This window comes from Pleurodeles waltl, chromosome 3_1 (assembly GCF_031143425.1).
Source record: "Pleurodeles waltl isolate 20211129_DDA chromosome 3_1, aPleWal1.hap1.20221129, whole genome shotgun sequence".
Taxonomy (NCBI): Eukaryota; Metazoa; Chordata; class Amphibia; order Caudata; family Salamandridae; genus Pleurodeles; species Pleurodeles waltl.
In genome coordinates this window covers 351478091-351500204 of record NC_090440.1, presented here as the reverse complement: position 1 = coordinate 351500204, position 22114 = coordinate 351478091, and the positions used below count along the sequence as shown (strand labels likewise).

At 48.2% G+C, this 22114-nt stretch overlaps 1 protein-coding gene across 2 annotated transcripts in view; it reads left to right on the top strand.

The window, feature by feature from the left end:
- The window catches only part of SECISBP2L (SECIS binding protein 2 like), a 435435-nt gene that overhangs the window by 383211 nt on the left and 30110 nt on the right, over nucleotides 1-22114 (top strand). For both annotated transcript variants that reach the window (XM_069222506.1, XM_069222505.1), the window contains exon 17: nucleotides 17684-17903. In XM_069222506.1, coding sequence (XP_069078607.1) covers nucleotides 17684-17903 — 220 coding nt within the window. The remainder of the gene's footprint in view (nucleotides 1-17683; nucleotides 17904-22114) is intronic.

Sequence of the window (22114 nt, the reverse complement as noted above, 5' to 3'; positions counted from 1 at the left end):
TGATTCTGATCTTTCAGCCTTGGTCTTGGGTTTCGGTGAGACATATTCTGAGGCTGCTGGGCCTCTTGGCCTCCTGCATCCTGCTAGTAACACATGCCAGGTAGCATATGCGGGCTCTGCAGTGGGACTTGAAGTTCCAGTGGGCGCAGCATCAGGGGAATCTCTCAGACATGGTCCAGATCTTGGAGGGGACTGTGGAAGACCTGCAGTGGTGGCTTTCAAATCCCAATTGGGTCACTGGCGGATCCCTCTCTCTTCCCCACCCAGATCTCTCCATAGTGACAGATGCGTCGCTTCTGGGATGGGGCGGCCACATGGGAGAGGCAGAGATCAGAGGCCTCTGGTCTCCGGCGGAGTCGGGACTCCACATAAATTTGCTGGAGCTCCGAGCGATCAGACTTGCATTGAAAGCATTCCTTCCCTCTCTCAAAGGGAAAGTAGTGCAGGTGTTCACGGACAACACTATCGCCATGTGGTACTCCAACAAACAAGGCGGGATAGGGTCCTTGGTCCTTTGTCAGGAGGCACTACGCCTCTAGACATGGCTGGAACATCCGGGCATTACCCTGATGGTTCAACATCTGGCGGGCTCTCTCAACGCCAGAGCAGACGAACTCTCCCGACGCACTGTTGATCATGAATGGCGTCTCCATCCAGAGGTGGTGCAAGGTCTCTTTCTCAAGTGGGGAGAGCCTTGGTTAGATCTGTTCGCCTCTGCAGAGAATGCGCAATGTCAGCTACTTTGCGCATTGGAGTTTCCACAGGACAGTCCTCCACCGAACCTGTCCAACCTCCACCTTCATGCATGGATATTGAACGGCAATAGTTGAAGTCTGCAATTTGTCTTTGGAATAAATTTGTGGCATGGTGCACAAACAAATCTGTTGAGCCCCTTTCTGCCCCTCTTTCAGAGGTTCTTCTATTCATTCTTTCTGTAGCCCAGCAGGGCTCTGAATTGGGTACCCTTAAGGTGTATCTGTCTGTCATTTCCGCCTTTCTTAGGCTTCCTGATCAGCCCTCACTCTTTAAATCTCCTCTTGTGAGTAGGTTCACCCACTTATTTCCTCCCACTCCCTTCATCATGCCTCAGTGGGATCTTAATCTTGTACGTACTTACTTGATTTGTACCCCCTTTGAGCCAATGCATAATTGTCCCTTTCGGCTCTTCACATTCAAAACGGTCTTTCTCATCGCCATCACCTCTGCTTGCAGGGTGAGTGAGCTTCAGACCCTTTCTTCAAAGCCTCCATACTTGTCTGTGCGCCCGACAAAGTGGTGTTACGCACTAGGGCTTCCTTCCTACCTAAGGTGGTTACACCATTTCATGTAGGCCAGTCCATCACTTTGCCTACCTTCTACGCACCCCCACATCCTTCCCATGAGGAGGAGAGACTCCACCGTCTGTACCCAAAAAGAGCGTTGGCGTTCTATCTCAATCGTACTGAAGCCTTCCGGGTGGACGATCAACTCTTTGTTGGCTATGTGGGTGCGAAGGGAAGGTGGTGCAGAAGCATACCATCTCTCGATGGGTGCTTCTTTGCATCAAAATGTACTATGCTTTGGCAAAAAAGCAACTTCCTGACGGCCTGCGGGCTCATTCTGCTAGGGCCACTGCAGCATCCACTGCGTTAGCACGCAGAGTTCCTGTCCTGGACAGCTGTCCGGCAGCTACGTGGGCGTCACTGCACACGTTTGCTAAGCATTACTGCCTGGATAGTCAGGTCCGTCGGGATGGCTACATTGGTTGTTCGGTCCTGCAGGACTTTCTAGTACGATCTTAGTTTGCAGCCCACCACCGAGGATGGCATTGCTTGGGTATCTATTCTAAGGTAAGAAATCTGCAACTAGAAGTCTCTATCAGATGTACAAGTTACTTACCTTTGGTAACAAAATATCTGGTAGAGACATATTCTAGTTGCAGATTCCTTACCGCCCACCCATCCTCCACGCTGTCGAACCGATTTATAGGGACAGGGATTCCCCCGTTTCAGGTCCTTAGCTCTGGCTCACCAAACTCAGTGTTCTTAGCGGCTCTCGCTCTGGCGTGGAAAGTCGTTAAAAGAAACTGACGTAACTGCACAAGGACGGCGTCTATGTACTACTCCCGATGTCATCACGGCGGCTGCGACGCCTGCAGAGTCGACCGACGCCACCTACCGACGCACAAGGGTACTGCTCTAAGAAAAATCTCTGGATTCAGTCTGACGCCTGGGGGGAAATTCTAAGGTAAGGAATCTGCAACTAGAATACGTCTCTACCAGATATTTTGTTACCGAAGGTAAGTAACTTGTACATTTCTGTCACTGTTTTCTTTGACTTCATGCCAAAACATTATTTTTTTTGTTTTTTTAAATGTAGAGCTTTGAGGAATACTGTTTTTTCTCTGCAATAACTGTGACTATAGCTACACAACTCAACATGCACACTTTTGCACTGTATAATCACTCACGACTGCCTAGTGGTAGCTTGTGGCTACACTTGCTATCCGCGGATGCGATACCCAGAGAACTCGATTAGTTACAAGAAGTTCTAGTTTTAACTCATATTTTTGTGCCAGATTACACTCATCACGTTTTCATCCCCAGAATCACATTTTCTCTTTCACTTTATTTTCATGCTCCGTTTGTGGAAAGAGCATCTGAATATGCATCTGTTCATCCATGCGCTGTTAAGCTTGAGACGGGTTGTGCACTGTGGCAGAATTTTGAGCACAGCCTCTATGCCTTCACTTCTGCATCCCAGGGGAACCATGTGTTCAAGTGTGATAAATAAGGGATAAAGCATCTCCTGCTGTACATTGTAAGGATATTGCAACTCATTGTTAGCTATTACAATAGAGCAGAAGAAAAAAAAGCAACGTTTTATTTTCGTTGCTTTAAACAGCTACTTCAATTAAGCTCCGTGACCTTATCTGCCTTTCACCATGGCATCAGGCACAATGACGTCAGAACGTAACTGTAATAACTTATAATAGTGGAGAGTGTAGTCCTGGCATCCTTTTTTTGTTTGTTTTTTTAGTTTGTTTTTTTAAATAATGGGCGACTGGGTGCTTCAAAGTTGCAGATTATAAAGAAATCAGACTGTCATTTATACAGGGATCACAAGAATACCATACATCATGAATTGTTCACCTCCTTGGGGCTTTTATCTTAACTAGCTCATCTTCCCCTCTCCCTTTTGCTCTTCTTCTCTCTCTCCGTCTCACGCACATACACACTTTCCCTAACCTTCTCTGTCACACTATATGTCAATCTCAGAATTTTTTCTGTCTTGCTTTTTTTTTTCCCATTCCCCCACACTTTTTCTTGTTCTCTCTCGACCTCCTCTCCAGCACCTTCATTCTTTTTCCCTCCCTTTTCATCCCAGTGTTGGCTACACCATCGAATGTTTTTTCCCCAAACTTCCAACCATGTTGCATAGCGCGCTCGCTGCTGTCCAACATGGCTGAACTGCTTTTAAGGACTGCTATTGGGGTAGCCAATGCTATGTTTTTAGCAGTGTTGTACAGCAGCTGTGCAACATGGCTGAAAGTCTTACACAAAAAAAACAAAAAAAGAAAAGGACGCATCGGAGTGAAGAAAGATGTTTTCCCATTTTTAGCTTCCACAGGAAATTTTGATTGCACCTGCAGCCAGAATAACCTGATTTACCACCTTATGCCAAATTAAAGGCTAAATAGATTTACACCAAATGTTGCATGAAAGTAGTCCTTCACTCTTTGTGGTTTTGTTGGTGTGGTGTAGTTTTTGTAAGTGTTTTACAAAGGTGCCTAATTGGCTTGAAAGGGTTAACACCTTTGCATATCATGGCTGTTTTAATTGCTAAGGCTTCATGGATCTCATCCTCAGCATGAAAGCCAAAATTAAAAAAATAAATAGAAGAATCAGATTGCGTAAGGGATCCTTCTCTCCCATCTTCCCTTTCAAGTTCATTGGAAAAAATTCTCCTTCAACTGCCATTTCTGGATAAGGGACAAAGCCTCTGCATCCTGAAAACAAAAATTCAAAGGCCACATAAGATGGCAGTGTGAGCACATGTTGATCCCCCGCTCCCCCAGCCCAATACCCTCCTCAAGCCACGAGATCTTGTTGGGTACCCTCAAAATGCTCCCTCAGATGTTAAACTAAAATAAAATGAGTTGTGTTGTCAGTAGACTCTTTCCAGTATTTGTTAAACAGTTGCACCTAAAAAGGAGTTCTAGATCCTCAGTTGCTGCCTTGAGTGCAGACCTTCGGCAGCATTTTAGGAGCCAAGGTACCATAAACCCCAAAAAGGATCTGTGGACCAGGCAACCTCTGTGCCAGACTACAATGAACCCAGTGCATGCTTCACCAAACCAAGGCTCAGAATTTGGTAGATTGCAGTCTTTGGTACCGGAGATCCTCGTAAGAAGAGGTGTAGGACAGAGAAATTGAGCCTTGGTTAACAATAGCCAAGCATGAAACTTGCCCTGTTTGCAGTACCCAACTAGGGTGTGTGGAGCTAGTGAGCGGCACTGCAGCAGTGGGCCTAGCATTAGGATCCACAAATACTTTACAAAAAAAAAAAAGTAAAGCCAGAACGGTTTCCCTAGGGGAAAACAAATAAAACAGGGCATCGTCTGCATATAAGACAACATGACACGTAGCCCCCGTCTGTATCCCTCCGTGTTGCAACTCTCACTGTGCCCAAAGCACCAAGGGTTCTATTGTTAGTGCAAAGAGAAGTGGAAAGAGCGGGCATCCCTGGCATGTACCCTGACCCTGTAGAGTGGGTATTAGCAGAAAGGGAGCCGTGAAACCTGAACAGTGCCCCATGTATACAGACATTATAGGTAGCCCGTGGGGTTGGGTCCGATGTGAAGTTCCTCTTGTCCCAAATAACTCCCCTTCATGCCGCTTCCCACCACAGCAGGACCCCAGAGGTTATAGCCAACAGCACTTTGACATGCAACATGTCTGTTTTCAGCCACTCGTGGGATGTAGAAGCCCTCCGAGTGTCGCACAAATCACCTGCCAAACGCAGCCGTAGTTATGAATGATGGGAACCCAAAGAGTGTTGTTCCTCCTAGAGCACAGGGCAGGTATGTAACTGCCACATGCCGAGCTACTGCTGCACCGGCACTGTAGATAGTTCTCAATGTGGGCCGCAGCGCTTCCAAATGCGTGTTGCAGAGGAAAATCTCATGAGCTGGACCCTTAGAGTGAAGGCGTCAGGCCGTTGGGTGATAAGGGAGAGGGGCACCCCAAAGCGATGTGCGCATACCATGTTGCAGCAAGTTCCCAAAAAGCCTCTCACCTAGCATGTGGCAGACCGTGGGGGTCACCCTTCACAGCTGGGCCCAGCAAAGATGTCATAACAGGCCCCAGCCTGCCGTCTGCCTGGGGAGCGGAAGCCTACAATTCCCAGTGACCTCGCCCGTAGGCGGGCACCACCTATCCCTCAGAGGGTAATGTTAAGCATTTGTTGTACACACATAGGCAATAAATGAGGAACACACACTCAAACACTTACTCCCGGCCAATGGGTTTTTATATTGAAAAATATATTTTCTTAGTTTATTAAAAGAACCGCAGGTTCAAGATTTACATTAAACACTTTAAATGTAAGGTACTTCACTTAGATACTTTAGGAACTTTGAATGAAAACAATATAATGTACAGTCTTTGTAAAAATGGCAATAAGCTATTTTCAAAGTGGACACAGTGCAAAAATCTAAAGTTCCTAGGGGAGGTAAGTAAAGGTTAGATTAGGAGGAAAGTAAAACACTTACAAGTCTCAGTTCTGGGGAATAGGCAGCCCACCGTTGGGGGTTTGGGGTAACCCCAAAGTTACCACACCAGCAGCTCAGGGCGGGTCAGGTGCAGAGGTCAAAGAGGTGCCCAAAACACATAGGAGCCTATGGAGAACAGGGGGGCTCCTGTTTGTCTGCCAGCAGGTAAGTACCTGCGTCCTCGGGGGGCAGACCAGGGGGGTTTTGTAGAGCACTGGGGGGGGACACAAGTAGGCACACAAAACACACCCTCAGCGGCACAGGGGCGGCCGGGTGCAGTGTGCAAAGCAGGCGTTTTGTATAGGTTTCAATGGAGGGACCCGGGGGTCACTCTAGCGGTGCAGGCAGGCACAGGGGGGGGCTTCTCGGGACAGCCACCACCTGGGCAAGGCAGAGATTCATCTAGGGGTCACTCCTGCCTCGAAGTTCGGTTCCTTCAGGTCCTGGGGGCTGCGGGTGCAGTGTTGGTTCCAGGCGTCGGGTCCCTTGTTACAAGCAGTTGCAGTCAGGGGGAGCCTCTGGATTCTCTCTGCAGGCGTCGCTGTGGGGGCTCAGAGGGGTCGTCCCTGGTTACTCACAGTCGCTGGGAAATCCTCCCTGAGGTGTTGGTTTTCTGCAGGTCAAACCGCGGGCGTCGGGTGCAGAGTGTAGAGTCTCACACTTCCGGCGGGAAACGTGAAATCTTTGGAAGTTGCTTCTTTGTTGCAAAGAAGTTGCTGTTCACTGCAGTTTCTTGGTCCTTTAGTCCAGGGCATTCCTCTGAGGCTTCAGAGGTCGCTGGTCCTTGTTGGATGCGTCGATGGATCAGGTTTTCGAAGTTTGAGACCGGCTGGTATGGCTGGGGCCAAAGCAGTTGTCATCTTCCTCCTTCTCTGCAGGCTTCTAGGTCAGCAGTTTCTTCAGGTTGCAGGAATCTGAATAACTGGGTTTTTGGGTGCTCCTAAATACTAAATTTAGGGGTGTGTTTAGGTCTGGGAGGGCAGTAGCCAATGTCTACTGTCCTTGAGGGTGGCTACACCCTTTTTGTGCATCCTCCCTGCGGGGAAGGGGGCACATCCTTAATCCTATTGGGGGAATCCTCCAAAATCAAGATGGAGGATTTCTAAAGGCAGGGGTCACCTCAGCTCAGGACACCTTAGGGGCTTTCCTGACAGGTGGGTGACTCCTCCTTGTTTTTTTCATTATCTCCCCTGAACGTGCCATCAAAAGTGGGGGCTGTGTCCAGGGGGCGGGCATCTCCACTAGCTGGGTGCCCTGGGGCATTGTAACACGAAGCTAGAGCCTTTGAGGCTCACTGCTAGGTGTTACAGTTCCTGCAGGGGGTAGGTGTTAAGCATCTCCACCTAGTGCTGGCTATTGTTTCTGGCCTCAGAGCACAAAGGCTCTCACCCCAGGGGGTCAGAAACTCATCTCTCAGCAGCAGGCTGGCACAGACCAGTCAGTCCTGCACTGAAAGATTGGGTAAAATACAGGGGGCATCTCTAAGATGCCCTCTGTGTGCATTTTTTTTATAAATCCAGCACTGGCATCAGTGTGGGTTTATTATTCTGAGATGTTTTATACCAAACTTCCCAGTATTCAGTGTAGCCATTATGGAGCTGTGGAGTTCATTTTTACAAACTCCCAGACCATATACTTAATATGGCCACACTGTACTTACAATGTCTAAGAATGGACTTAGACACTGTAGGGGCATATTGCTCATGCAGCTGTGCCCTCACCTGTGGTAACGCGCACCCTGCCTTAGGGCTGTAAGGCCTGCTAGAGGGGTGACTTACCTATCCCACAGGCAGTATTTTGTGTGCATGGCACCCTGAGGGGGATGCCATGCCGACTTTGCATTTTTCTCCCCACCAACACACACAATGGCAGTGTGCATGTGTTACGTGAGGGGTCCCTAAAGGTGGCACAACAAATGCTGCAGCCCTTCCCTGGTCACAGGGCCCTTAGTACCACCGGTACCTTTTACAAGGGACTTATCTGTGTGCCAGGGGTGTGGCAATTGTGGCAACAATGGTAAATTTTTTGTGAAAGAACACTGGTGCTGGGGCCTGGTTAGTAGGGTCCCAGCACACTTCAGTCAAGTCAGCATCAGTATCAGGCAAAAAGTGGGGGGTAACTGCAACAGAGAGCCATTTTCCTACACACACTCTCTGGCGGTCTGTGAAGGAAAGGATCCAGCTCATCTGAGCCACGGCGGGCCCACACTTGCCTGCACCAAGCCTCGTAGGCCCCTGTCCTAGCAGCCTGGTGCTGGCCTAGGATGAGCAGGTGGGCCGCACAGGTCGCATTGCATTGGGCCTCCCCAGCTCAAAGCCCTGCAGGTAACTAGTAGATGTAGTGTGCAAGCATGAGGCAGGCCCAGGCGATCCGAGGTCAGGCTGCAGTGGGTTCCTTCCTGCGTTCCCCGGGCTCCGCGAGCCGCAGCAGTCCCAGATGACGGTACAGCGGCCCCACACTCTGCCCAGGTAGTCTGTACACTGGAGGGCTGGAATCAGACCGCACGCGTGCCTCCGTGTCCAAGGTCAAACTAGCAGGAGTTCACCTCTGGCCCTTTCTCCTGTCTTCGCAGTGCCCTCTAGGCCTCAGGCAACGCCCTTGGTATGTATGGCACCATACAGCAGTCCGTGCACGTCAAGGCAACGGCAGAGCACGATAAAGCGCCAGTGGGGCAAGATCGGTCATGGTTACTAAGGATTGTAATGAATTTGCTGCCTGGGAGCTCACGTCCTGTCAGCCATGTCAGGCCACACCCACTTTTAGAACATTGACATGTTCCTGCCATACCATTTATAGCCTGCAACCTGTCTCTGGTTCAGATGACTGGATGTAGCTGTCAGTTGGGCTTTCTGTATTCCTCCTAGACAGTCAGACACAATAGAGAGCTTAGGTGTGCCAAAGGCATAGCTGGTTATAATTACTGGACATCAGACACCAACTCTTCAGTACACTTCTGGACCTGTGGATACTCTGCCAGTAACAAGGACTGCTGTGCTGCTGAGAAGACTGTTTACTGGAATGTTGCTCTGAAAGGAACTGCTGCCCTCTTGCATGTGTGAAAGATGCCTGGACCTACATCTTTTGAACCTAGGACCTGAAAGTGACTCCAAGCGCTAGTTGGCTGGCCTCCCTACTTGAGCCTAAAGGACAGAATGCTCCAGCATCCTTGAGCTCAACACTTGCACTCTTCCACCTGTGAGTCTATGTTGCCAAAGGGTGCTGTCCCAGTCCTGGGCCCTTGAAAGTGGGTCTCAGGTGGTCTACCAACTTCTGTGGATTCAGCAGAGCAGATGCGTTCCTTTGCAGGGCGCAACCACAAGCAGAACTGAGGCACCACCACTGCTGCATGGAGTTGACCTATCGCAATGACCCACATCACCTATGCAGCCCCAAGGCTTTTTGGAAACGCAGCTGCGCAATGCATCCTTGATGCAGGTCCCAGCATCCCTCATTGATGGCAGCCTTGATGACGACACCATACTCTGCATCGCAGCCTAGCAGCTCCTCTGAACTGACAGCTACACATCCCATGTAGTAAGTCTGGAGTGACGACAGGGAAGAAAGGATGCCTGTGGACCTCTAGAAGTTTCTCCCACTTCAAAGGAAGGCCAAGGTTTACACATTGGACCCCAGACACCAACTCTTCAGTACACCTCTGTAACTGTGAAAACTGACAAGAAGGACTGCTATCCTGCTGAAACGACTGCTACTTTGCTGGACTACTCCTCTGAAGGACTGCTGCCCTGCTGTGCTAACCTGCTGCCCTCTTGCCTGGGTGTGAAGGACTCCCACGGTCCTGCTTCTTTAAAAACTAGGATCCAAGAGTGACTCCAAGGCTGGCCTCCTGACTAGGGGCCCCAGGGACAGAAGGCTCTGACAATCTTCAACCCAGCACCTGGACTCTGCGACCTGCGAGTCTTGCCTTGCCAAGTTGTACCATTCCAGTCCTGGACCCTTGGAAGTAGGCCTAAATGTGCATTTGTTGTATGACGCAATCCTGTGCAGAACCAACGCACCATCTGTGCTCCGAGGGTTCTATCAACAAAAGGAATTCTCATCAGTCTCTCAGCCTGCTTCGGAACTGGTCTGTGCGAAGCTTCACCGATGCTGGCCCTCACATCCCAGATCTCTTGTCGACAGCAATCTTAATGACTATGCAGGCTTTCATATGTCAGCCTCGCAGCTCTTCAGAACCAACGCATCCTCAACACCAGACTTCGCATCGCAAGCTCTTGTTGATGGGATCCTTGACAATGATGCAGGACAACTCATCATTGTTCCGAAGCCTCTTGCAACGGATGCCCCTCCTCGGCTGCACGACGCATCTTTGATGCAGGACCTCACACCACTCAGCACCTAGGATTTAGGGTCCTCTTGTTCATCAGGCCTGCCTGGATCCCTGTAGCTGGTCCACGCTCCATTGCGGTCAGCCTGAACTTGTGACTTTCTCACAGTGTGGCACAGCCAGATATCGATATTTGGCTCGTTGGGCTTTTGCGCACTGTTTTCACTGAAATCTTTAAGATTGGACATCTCTGGTTCTACTGATAGGAATTTTGTCATTTTTGATCTTATTTATTCAAGTTTATTCTGTTTTTCCAGATTGGTGTGGGATTGTCTTCTTGTGTTGTGTTTTCACTTTATTACTGTTTGAAGTGCTTCACTTTGCCTCTAAGTTGAGCCTTACTGCTCAGTGCCAAGCTACTAGAGGGATGAGCACAGGTTAATTTGGTGTTTGCTTGTGCCTTACCCTGACGAGGATTGTGGATCCTGCTTCACTAGTGTTTCACCTCCCTCAAGCAGTAACCTCTTTTCTCACATTGATGATCAGCGTTGAGGATTAGGACTTGTTTGTGCAGTGTCATACAGTAATTTTGTGTTGCACTAAAATCCCAGTTAAATAATCAAAGACCAATTTGAATTCTGGATACTTCTTGATTGACCCTTTTGTTTTTTTGTTTTTCCATATTCACCGTTGCTGTACCTGACTTTGTGCATGCAACATCACCTGCAAAGATAGAATTTGAGTCCCTCAATCTTGACAGTGGCTGAGCTCGAGTAAATTTCTTTGGAGAGGGGGCTGCGCTGCCAAAAGGGCACCATGAAGGCAGACTTCCAAAAGGCCCTCAAGGCCCACCAGTTGTCAGTCCCAATAGAACATTGGGAGTATGATGTGGAGGAGCCAGAGCAGGGTCTGGATACCAATCCTGATGCAGCAGTCAGCTAAGGTGGATGATTTGTCTCCTAGGTTAGAACTCCCTGCCGAAGCAGAGAGCAGTGTATCTTGTCGAGGCCCGTCCTCAGAAGAGCTGGCCCACAGGATGGTAGAGAGGGAGGATAGGCAGCAGATGGCCCAGTTGAGAATGAAGGGGAAAGAAATTACCATGGAGGAAAGGAAACTGGCCACAGACAAAATAATTGCTTTGGAGCAGTTGGCTTTTCAGAGGAACATTAATGAGCTGTACAGCAAAGCTGGGCAGGCAGGGTCAGGCAGTGATGGTGACAGCATACCCATAATGAAGACAAGAGGATTCATATTCCTAAAGGTCTGGTGCCTTATCTTGTTGTTGGGTATCTGTAAGGAAATGCCTCCTTGGCATGGTTACCCCCTGACTTTTTTGCCTTTGCTGATGCTAAGTTATGATTTGAAAGTGTGCTGGGACCCTGCTAACCGGGCCCCAGCACCAGTGTTCTTTCCCTAAACTGTACCTTTGTCTCCACAAATGGCACAAACCTGACACACTCAGGTAAGTCCCTTGTAACTGGTACCCCTGATACCAAGGGCTCTGATGCCAGGGAAGGTCTCTAAGGGCTGCAGCATGTCTTATGCCACCCTAGGGACCCCTCAGTCAGCACATGCACACTGCTTCACAGCTTGTGTGTGCTGGTGGGGAGAAAATACCGAAGTCGACATGGCACTCCCCTCAGGGTGCCATGTCAACCTCACACTGCCTGTGATATAGGTAAGTCACCCCTCTAGCAGGCCTTACAGCCCTAAGGCTGGGTGCACTATACCACAGGTGAGAGGGCATAGGTGCATGAGCACTATGCCGCACAGTGTCTAAGCAAAACCTTAGACATTGTAAGTGCAGGGTAGCCATAAGAGTATATGGTCTGGGAGTCTGTCAAACACAAACCCCACAGCACCATAATGGCTACACTGAAAACTGGGATGTTTGGTATCAAACTTCTCAGCACAATAAATGCACACTGATGCCAGTGTGCAATTTATTGTAACATACACCCAAAGGGCATCTTAGAGATGCCCCCTGAAAACATACCCGACTTCCAGTGTAGGCTGACTAGTTTCTGCCAGTCTGCCACACACCAGACATGTTGCTGGCCACATGGGGAGAGTGCCTTTGTCACTCTGTGGCCAGGAACAAAGCCTGTACTAGGTGGAGGTGCTTCTCACCTCCCCCTGCAAGAACTGTAACACCTGGTGGTGAGCCTCAAAGGCTCACCCCCTTTGTTACAGCGCCACAGGGCATCCCAGCTAGTGGAGATGCCCGCCCCTCCGGCCACTGCCCCCACTTTTGGCAGAAAGGCTGGAGGAGATAAATACGAAAACAAGGAGGAGTCACCCACCAGTCAGGATAGCCACCTAAGGCTTCCTGAGCTGAGGTGACCCTTACTTTTAGAAATCCTCCATCTTGTGGATGGAGGATTCCCCCAATAGGATTAGGGATGTGCCCCCCCTCCCCACAGGGAGGAGGCACAAAGAGGGTGTAGCCACGTAAAGGACAGTAGCCATTGGCTACTGCCCTCCCAGACCTAAACACACCCCTAAATTCAGTATTTAGGGGCTCCCCAGAACCTAGGAAACTAGATTCCTGCAACCTTAACAAGAAGAAGGACTGCTGACCTGAAACCCTGCGGTGAAGACGGAGACGACAACTGCTTTGGCCCCAGCCCCACCGGCCTGTCTCCCAACTTCGAAGAAAACTGCAACAGCGACGCATCCAACAGGGACCAGCGACCTCTGAAGCAGAGGACTGCTCTGCAACCAAGGACCAAGAAACTCCTGTGAACAGCGGCCCCCGGCTCGACCTGCGAAAAACCAACACTACAGGGATGACTCCCCGGCGACTGTGAGCCCGTGAGTAGCCAAAGATGACCCCCCTGAGCCCCCACAGCGATGCCTGCAGAGGAAATCCAGAGGCTCCCCCTGACCGCGACTGCCTGTAACAAGGGACCCGACACCTGGAACCAACACTGCACCCGCAGCCCCCAGGACTTGAAGGAACCGAACTCCAGTGCAGAAGCGACCCTCATTGCTTTCTATACAAAACCAGACGTCTGTTTGCACTCTGCACCCGGCCGCCCCCTGTGCCGCTGAGGGTGTACTTTCTGTGCCTGCTTGTCTCTCCTCCCCCTCCCCCCTTCGGGGCCCTTCAAAAAACCCCTGGTCTGCCCCCCGAGGACGCGGATACTTACCTGCTGGCAGACTGGAACCGGGGCACCCCTGTTCTCCATTGAAGCCTATGTGTTTTGGGCACCTCTTTGACCTCTGCACCTGACCGGCCCTGAGCTGCTGGTGTGGTAACTTTGGGGTTGCCTTGAACCCCCAACGGTGGGCTACCTTGGACCCAACTTTGAACCCTGTAAGTGTTTTACTTACCTGTGAACTTAACCTCTACTTACCTCCCCCAGGAACTGTTGATTTTTTGCATTGTGTCCACTTTTAAAATAGCCTTTTGCCATTTTTGCCAAAACTGTACATGCTATTGTGATTATTCAAAGTTCCAAAGGACCTAAGTGAAATACCTTTCATTTGAAGTATTACTTGTAAATCTTGAACCTGTGGTTCTTAAAATAAACTAAGAAAATATATTTTTCAATTTAAAAACCTATTGGCCTGGAATTGTCTTTGAGTGTGTGTTCCTCATTTATTGCCTGTGTGTGTACAACAAATGCTTAACACTACCCTCTGATAAGACTACTGCTCGACCACACTACCACAAAATAGAGCATTAGAATGATCTACTTTTGCCACTATCTTACTTCTAAGGGGACCCTTGGACTCTGTGCACACTATTTCTTACTTTTGAAATAGTATATACAGAGCCAACTTCCTACAGTATCACATTGACAGGTGGTCTGAATCTTATGATGTATCTTTACAGATGCATAGGATCCCCGGGGAGGATTGGGGGACTAGCTCTGGAAGCCTCTCCCTAGCGAGGGGAGGGGTGCCTTACAGTCCCTAGAGAAGGGGGGGCGGATGAGGTAATTACCCCCCCACCACCCCACCCCAACACAGTGAAGAAAATCTTTGTAAGGAAATATGACCTCACACCTGAGAAGTACTGGCAGATGTTTAGGGCCAGCCAGAAGCTGCCACAGCAGTCCTGGGTGGATTGTGGATTCCTTTTGCAAGGTAATGCACGGTTTGGTGAAGTAAATTATTGCCAGGGGCTGTACAATTTGATTGCAAGCGAGCACATGTTCAGTCTTTGTTTTGAGATGTGCACCAACACTTATTGATGGTAAGCTCACTGACCCCATGGAGTTTTCTAAGGAGGCGAACTGCTGACTTAGCACCATGGTATCTGGAGGGAATCGCCACGAGGGTAGGCAGGGTCCCCATGAGAAGGAGGTTAGAGACAAACATAAAGACTCTGAAGGTCCCCAAAGTAGTTCTAGGAGTCAGGGTCCCCACCTGAACAGAAAAGGACATGGTTTTCATGATAAGTCATTAGGGAAGGACCCCCACTAATTGCTGTGCGAGCCAACAGGGTGAACATTACAAGGGGGATTCCTAGTGTTCCAAGGGAGCAAAGTTCCCACTGGTGGACAGAGACCGAGGTTGGTTAGTGTAGCGCTTGGAGAGGATATTGCCCCAGCTAGTATTGGGATTGTGTAGAGGTTACTCCAGTGTCACTGGGTGATGGAGAGGTGGTGCAGGGAACTCAAATACCTAGTAACACTAAGAAATACAGGCTGTGGGTCACCATCAATGGGTGGAGGCTCTGAGAGACACTGAATCCAGCATGACAACTGTCAACTGTCATCTGGTGACCTCGGAGCAGGTAGTTCCTTATACATTCCACCAGGTTTTTGCAACTGCCAACCATGAAAGTCGATACCCAGTGGCCCTGGTTCCCTTTGATTGATTGATTGATTGATGGATGGTCTTGGGGTTTTTGGAGGTAGCTGTGAGTCCATCTATGCGTAAGGATTGTCTGCTTGGCAGTGACGTAGACCACACCATCTGGAAGGAGGTGAAGCTCAGGTCACATCGGGAGATGTTAGGGTTGCTTGAGTAGATGTGCCTGACCACAGAGTCGCACTGGAGGGTAGTCAGAAGACCCTGGGGCCTGGAATAATGGACCAGGTACTTGCCAAAAAGAGGAAGGGCAAGGGGCTGTGGATCCTGAAACTCCTGCAGTCTGGGAGGAGAGTGAGCAGGAGGGTGACGCCCCAGAACCTACAGTGGAGGACATTGGTGCCTTGGGGATCATACCTGAACTGACCAGCTGGCAGAAGGAAGGAGGTCCCACCATGGAAGAGTTTGTAAGGTGCTGATGGATTGCCATACTCCGGAGGGCCTACAGCGGCAGGCTTGAGCCTACCACTACCCGTGTATTGTGGTCCCTCAGTTCTACAGGGCCTTCCCACAGGAGCTTGGCTCAGTGTTCCCCCGGCAGGTCACCTAGGGCGGGAAAAGATCTTTGAAAGGCTTGTCATCCACTTTTATTGGCCACAAATGAGGATGGCCTCAAATTCATTCTTCAAGTCATGCCTTACCTTCTAGGTCAGTGGCCAGTCAGGAGGTAAGTGCAAGGCTACCTTGCATCAATTCCCTTTCCTTGGCACTCCTTTTGAAAGGGTAGGCATCAACATTGTTGGTCCATCTGGACCTTGTCAGCCCTTGGCAACAAGCTCATCCTAGTCTTGGTGGAAAATGCTACCTGGTACCCATAGGCTATACCCCTGAGTTTGGTGAATGTGCCCTCAGTGGCCAGGGCACTGATAGGGATATTTCCCCATGTGGGGTTCACCAAGGAGGTAGTTTATGATCATGGTACTTACTTCATGTCTGCGTACCTGAAGTCCATATGTAAGAAGTTTGGGTTAACCTATAAGTTCTACACTCCCGCACATGCCCAAACTAATGGGCTTTTTTAGATGTTCAATGAGACCCTAAAAGACATGATCATGGGCCTGTAAGAACCCTCGAGGTGAAAGTGAGGCGTCCTGTCGCTGTGCTTGTTTGCATACAGGAAAATAGCTCAGAATGGGATTGGATTCAGCCCCTTTGAACTTCTATACAGCCACTCTGTGCGAGGGCCTCTCAAGCTACATTCCCCCTCACCCTTGACGCATTGCTCAGCAAACAAAGGGGATGGCCAGACACGAGGCCTGTCATTAAGGCTCCACCCCCGGAGCAGCTCTGAAGAATCCATCCAGCGAGGCCAGAGTTGGAAAGGGCATGCTAAACAAGTTTCAAAACGTAATCCTTTTAATTTCTTGGCCCTATGATTCAGAATCTATTAGTGCCTAAATACCAGTGAGTTAGGTGCACATTATAAAGACATTCGACTTCACTTATATCCATCTCCAGAACGTAAAACTTTTCTGTGGTGAAGCACCTCAAATCTAGCAATTTTTGATTTTCTTCAGACAAATTTGTGTGTAATCATAGGGCACAGTTCGCAAACATTTTCTTATTCTCTTAAAGTTTCTCTTACACGAATAAAGCAAATTGAAAGCAATCTCTATTTTTGCAATGCATTTTTCATATTTCAGTAAGCATCATCAACCTTGTGATCTCCATACTTACTAATAAAAATAAATTTGAACTCTTATAAAGTATCTTACATGGAAAATACGTTTTTCTTATTGTCAAAATGACCATTAGAACAGCGAGCTAGGTGTGTTGCCTCTTTATATGTTAAACAGGATCTATGAAAAAAAATTAAATGGTACTTTGCTCATATTCACTTTTAGTATTTCAGTCAGTCTGATTTTTATTTGAATTCATGGAATAATTCTTCTTGACGTCTAGTTCACATGATAAACCCTGGTGGAATTGTAACTTCATAAACTGAATGTCCGAAGTTCTGTTGATCTAATACAATCAGAAATAAGCCTTTGCCATTTAACCTGTATCACTTACTCCAATGCAAATGCTTCTGTCAAAGGTGTAGCTGGTAATCTGTCATGCGTTTCCTTATAGAAACCAGTGATAAAGTTCTGCCACTCTATAAGCTAGTGAGGTCCACTCATGCTTAGTGCACTAGTGACCAGGCATGCTTTCTGTATTTGCAGCATAGTACACCCTACTCATTAGTTGTGCTGATGTACAGCATTTCATTACCCTTATGAGAGGTACGTCTTCATCTCTGCTTCTCCTTCGCCATTTTGATGTTGCCTCGGCATTCTGCTCTGGTGATGTGTATGCACAGAAAACATCGTGGGAGAAATGAGTCCTTACAATGAAAACAACCTGTGGGAATCTACTACTGCAAGGGTGACAAAGATATTATTTTACCAGTTTGAGTTAAATAAGTTAATTTGAGCTTGAAAAGCATGACTTAGCTGGTCATTTAGAGTGTGGTATGGTATACACTATAAATATGGCGGAGTGGATACCTCCCAGTTTGACATATTTTCCACATCTGGAGAAGTGTAATGGCTCCCCCCAGCCTTACCCCCCACACCCCCCGAATCCTCCCCTCAAAACCCCCCTTTTTCCCATAAGTGGTCAATGTAAGTCTTTCGATAAGTGACACTTTGCTTCGAGTTGCAATGTCACTATGATGGACAGGGTGTTGGTTGATATTTGTGCACTCTCCTGTTCTCAAAAGTATTTATAATGGAGGTGTAGCAGCTAGCTGCAGCAATGTGAAAAATATTGATTCATATGTGGCATTTGAACAATTATTGAATCGGGTATTGTTAATGCAGCTCTGTTTTACTGTTTAGAGTTTATTCAATAAATTGGTATCGCTTACGGAGGAGGCCAGAAAGGCATATAAAGATATGGTTGCATCAATGGAGCAGGAACAGGCTGAAGAAGCCCTCAAGAACATAAAGAAGGTGCCTCACCATATGGGTCATTCTCGCAATCCCTCTGCTGCAAGTGCTATTTCTTTCTGCAGTGTTATTTCCGAGCCCATCTCTGAAGTAAATGAAAAAGAATATGGTAAGTAATGTTGTGTATTCAGTGTAATCAGAATATGTTGGAAAAACAGTTTTTTGTTAATTGTTTAGTTCACTTGCACGCTGTAATTTATGTATTTCTGCTCTTGAATACACTAGTTTTCCTGAGCGCACTTTAATATTGTTTCTTTTTAGGGCAAAGACTGCAGGATCACTTCATCTAACATGGAACCTTGATTTTTTTTCTTTCCAGTACTATCCAACTTCATTTTTCTTTTCTGACACTGAAATTATATTTTGTAACCCTTCATATAAATGTTTGTGCTGCAATAGTTTGCTCATCCATAATCCCCTTTTTTGGTAGATAATCTTTCTAAATTAGTTTCTCTCAGCGTTACTCTTGTTTAATTTAAACCACATATAGCTCCATTTTCAAGTTGTCACAGTTGGCTAATGATTGCTATTCAAGTCAGTGTGCCCTTTTCTTTGTCACAAGAGCATAGCTTTTTGCTGCCTTATTTGTGTTTGTTTAAATGTGCAGTTGACCCCACTTGTTTATTCCTTTGACGTGTCCACTGAGAGAAGTGGGAATCGAGTGCTGTGCAGGGTACCATTGTGTGCATAACAAAGCAATTATGCCAGATTCAGTAAAATATTATTCTAATGAGAATGCTTGACATTGGGCAATGCTTTGATCTACATTTCTGGTCAGTTCTCATACATCCATTAGAACAGGATTGCTTAAATGTTTCAGGACAAAACCTGGCTGCTTAGCAAATGCTCAAAGGGGACAAACAGCACTGTTTTCCACTCTTTCATCTGCCGATCCATATCTAGACCACAGGTGCTTAGGTAATGAGTTAGATAGGGTCTCTGTTATGATCCACTGATATTGCCCAGCAACTGGCCAGGCACACTGGTTAGACTCTTAATGTGTCACTAGCTCATCTGGTGAGTCAGGTCTGTTGCTGCCTTTCTAACCCATAGGACTATTCTATCCACCTGTGCCTCAGGTTAGTTCCTCTTCAGTTATCTTTTTAGTGGCAATAGTATCATCTGTCTCCCACAAATGGTACGATGCCCCACATGTTGGTTAGAAATAGAGGGTTCCAATTGTAATTGCTCCTGTGGATCTGCGGAGTTAGTCTGTGAGAGGATTCATTTTTGTGGAAACATGAATGCCGTTGGTTTCTTCAAATGCATAAAATGTGCACATTTTTATTCCAGAATGAGTGTTTAATGAGCCTACCGAATCACTCGCCAAGCTACTAGAGTTGGCTATTGCATCAGCTAGTGTAATGTAGAATCTGGTGGGTGGGTGGTTGGTTGGTTGGTTGGTAGTTGCGGGGGGGAGGGGGTGTGTGTGTGTGTGTGTGTGATGCATGTTGTGTAGTAGTGAGTAGATGTGGTGGATAAGACCGAGATCCTTTCGATTCGAGGTAATCACGCGTTCGATGGCATATGTTGCTGCAGATACACATGTTTGGCACAGTCCGCTGCCTGGTGTTGGGCTCGGAGTATTACAAGTTGTTTTTCTTCGAAGAAGTCTTTTTGGTCACGGGACCGAAGGACTCCTCCCTCTTTGGCTCCATTGCGCATGGGCGTCGACTCCATCTTAGATTGTTTTTTTTCCGCTGTCGGGTTCGGACGTATTCCTTTTCGCTCCGTGTTTCGGTTCGGAAAGTTAGTCAGAATCTCGGAAGAAAGCGTCGGTATTGTTCCGTTCGGTATCGGGATAGTTAGGTACATCGACACCGATCATCGGAAGACTTTGGGGCAGTTTCGATCCCCCATCGGGGCCTGGTCGGCCCGACCGCGTGCGACATCGAAGCCGATGGAACGGACCCCATTTCGTTTCTGCCCAAAATGTCACAGTAAGTATCCTTATACAGATCAGCACTTGGTCTGTAACTTGTGCTTGTCCCCCGAGCACAAGGAGGATACCTGTGAAGCCTGTCGAGCCTTCCGGTCCAGAAAAACACTCCGGGACCGAAGAGCCAGGCGTCACCAAATGGCGTCCACGTCGACAAAACAACGTTTCGACGACGAAGAGGAAACATTCTCGGTTCCGGAATCAGAATCCGGAGACTCCGACGTCGAACAACAGCAACAAACTGTGAGTAAGACGTCGAAAAGTAAATCCATCGACAAACCGAAAGCCCAGGGGACGCCACTGCCAACAGGCCATGGCTCGACCCATAAATCAGGCGACCCGTCGAAGGGGCCGAAAAAGGGCACGCCCATAGCAAAGACACCCGACTCCGGTCGAGGGACCGCCATGGAGCAACCTCGGAGCCGAGAAAGCGGCTCCGAGAGACAAAAACAAGATACCAGCACCGAAAAACATCGGCACCGAGAATCCATGCCGAAAGGAACAAAAATTCTGTCGGTGCCGCAACCGAAAAAAGATTCTCTCTCGGCGCCGAAAAATACCACACCTTCATCCTACTCAGAGGAACAAGGACTAAGTGGCCAAATGCACAAATTTGGACAAGAGCTCCAAAGTGTAGAATCGGACTACACACAAAAGAGACTGTGCATCCAGCAAGATACAGGGAAGATATCAACCCTTCCCCCAATCATGAGGAAAAGAAGGATCGGACTTCCAAAGGATGACACACAACCACAAGCCAAAGTGGTTAAAAAAGTCACGCCTCCGCCCTCTCCTCCACAGGCATCGCCGGCACAAACACCGCCACAAATGCACTCACCAGCGCAAACTACCATAAGTCATGACGATCAGGATCAAGACGCCTGGGACCTGTATGACACCCCAGTGCCGGACAATGATCCCGAGTCATACCCCACAAAGCCGTCACCGCCAGAGGACAGTACCTCATACTCGCAACTGGTGGCTAGGGCTGCAGACTTCCACAATGTCCAACTGCATTCCGATCCTATAGAGGATGATTTCTTATTTAACACCCTCTCGGCTACACATAGCCAATATCAATGTCTCCCAATGCTACCAGGGATGTTACGGCACGCGAAACAAATTTTTGAGGAGCCCGTAAAATCAAGAGCCATCACCCCAAGGGTGGATAAGAAATACAAACCACCACCCACAGACCCAGTGTTTATTACTTCGCAGTTACCACCCGACTCTGTGGTAGTAGGGGCAGCTCGCAAAAGAGCAAATTCACATACATCTGGCGACGCCCCACCTCCGGACAAAGAAAGCCGAAAATTTGACGCGGCAGGGAAAAGAGTGGCGTCACAGGCAGCCAACCAGTGGCGCATCGCAAATTCACAAGCGCTGCTGGCCAGATATGACCGCGCACACTGGGACGAGATGCAACTTCTCGTAGACCATCTTCCCCAGGAATACCAAAAAAGGGCGCAGCAAATAGTGGAAGAGGGACAAACGATCTCAAACAATCAAATCCGCTCTTCACTAGACGGAGCCGATACTGCAGCAAGAACAGTCAACACTGCTGTCACCATAAGGAGACACGCTTGGCTACGCACTTCAGGCTTCAAACCTGAAATCCAGCAGGCTGTCCTTAATATGCCCTTCAACGAGAAACAACTGTTTGGCTCGGAAGTGGATACAGCCATTGAAAAACTTAAAAAGGACACAGACACGGCCAAAGCCATGGGCGCACTCTACTCCCCGCAGAGCAGAGGCTCTTTCAGAAAAACTCCATTTAGAGGGGGGTTTCGTGGCCAACCCACAGACACCACCAGCCAACAATCAAGAACCACACCATATCAGGGTTCCTTCCAAAGGGGTGGTTTCAGGGGATATCGGGGGGGTCAATTCCCAAGGAGTAGGGGAAGATTCCAGACTCCAAAAACACCTCCACCTAAACAGTGACTTTCAAGTCACGCAACCCCTTCACTCAACACCAGTGGGGGGAAGACTAAGCCAATTCTACCAATCTTGGCAACAGATTACAACAGACAATTGGGTATTAGCAATAATCCAACATGGCTATTGCATAGAATTCCACAACTTCCCACCAAACATCCCCCCCCAAAACACGCAAAATGTCACAACATCATTTAGAACTTTTAGGACTAGAAGTTCAAGCACTACTGCAAAAGGATGCAATAGAATTAGTACCAGTACAACAAAAAAACACAGGAGTTTACTCCCTGTACTTTCTAATCCCAAAAAGAGACGAAACATTGAGACCAATATTAGATCTCAGGACACTAAATACCTACATCATATCGGACCATTTTCACATGGTCACACTACAAGACATCATTCCACTGCTCAAACAGCAAGATTACATGACCACATTAGAC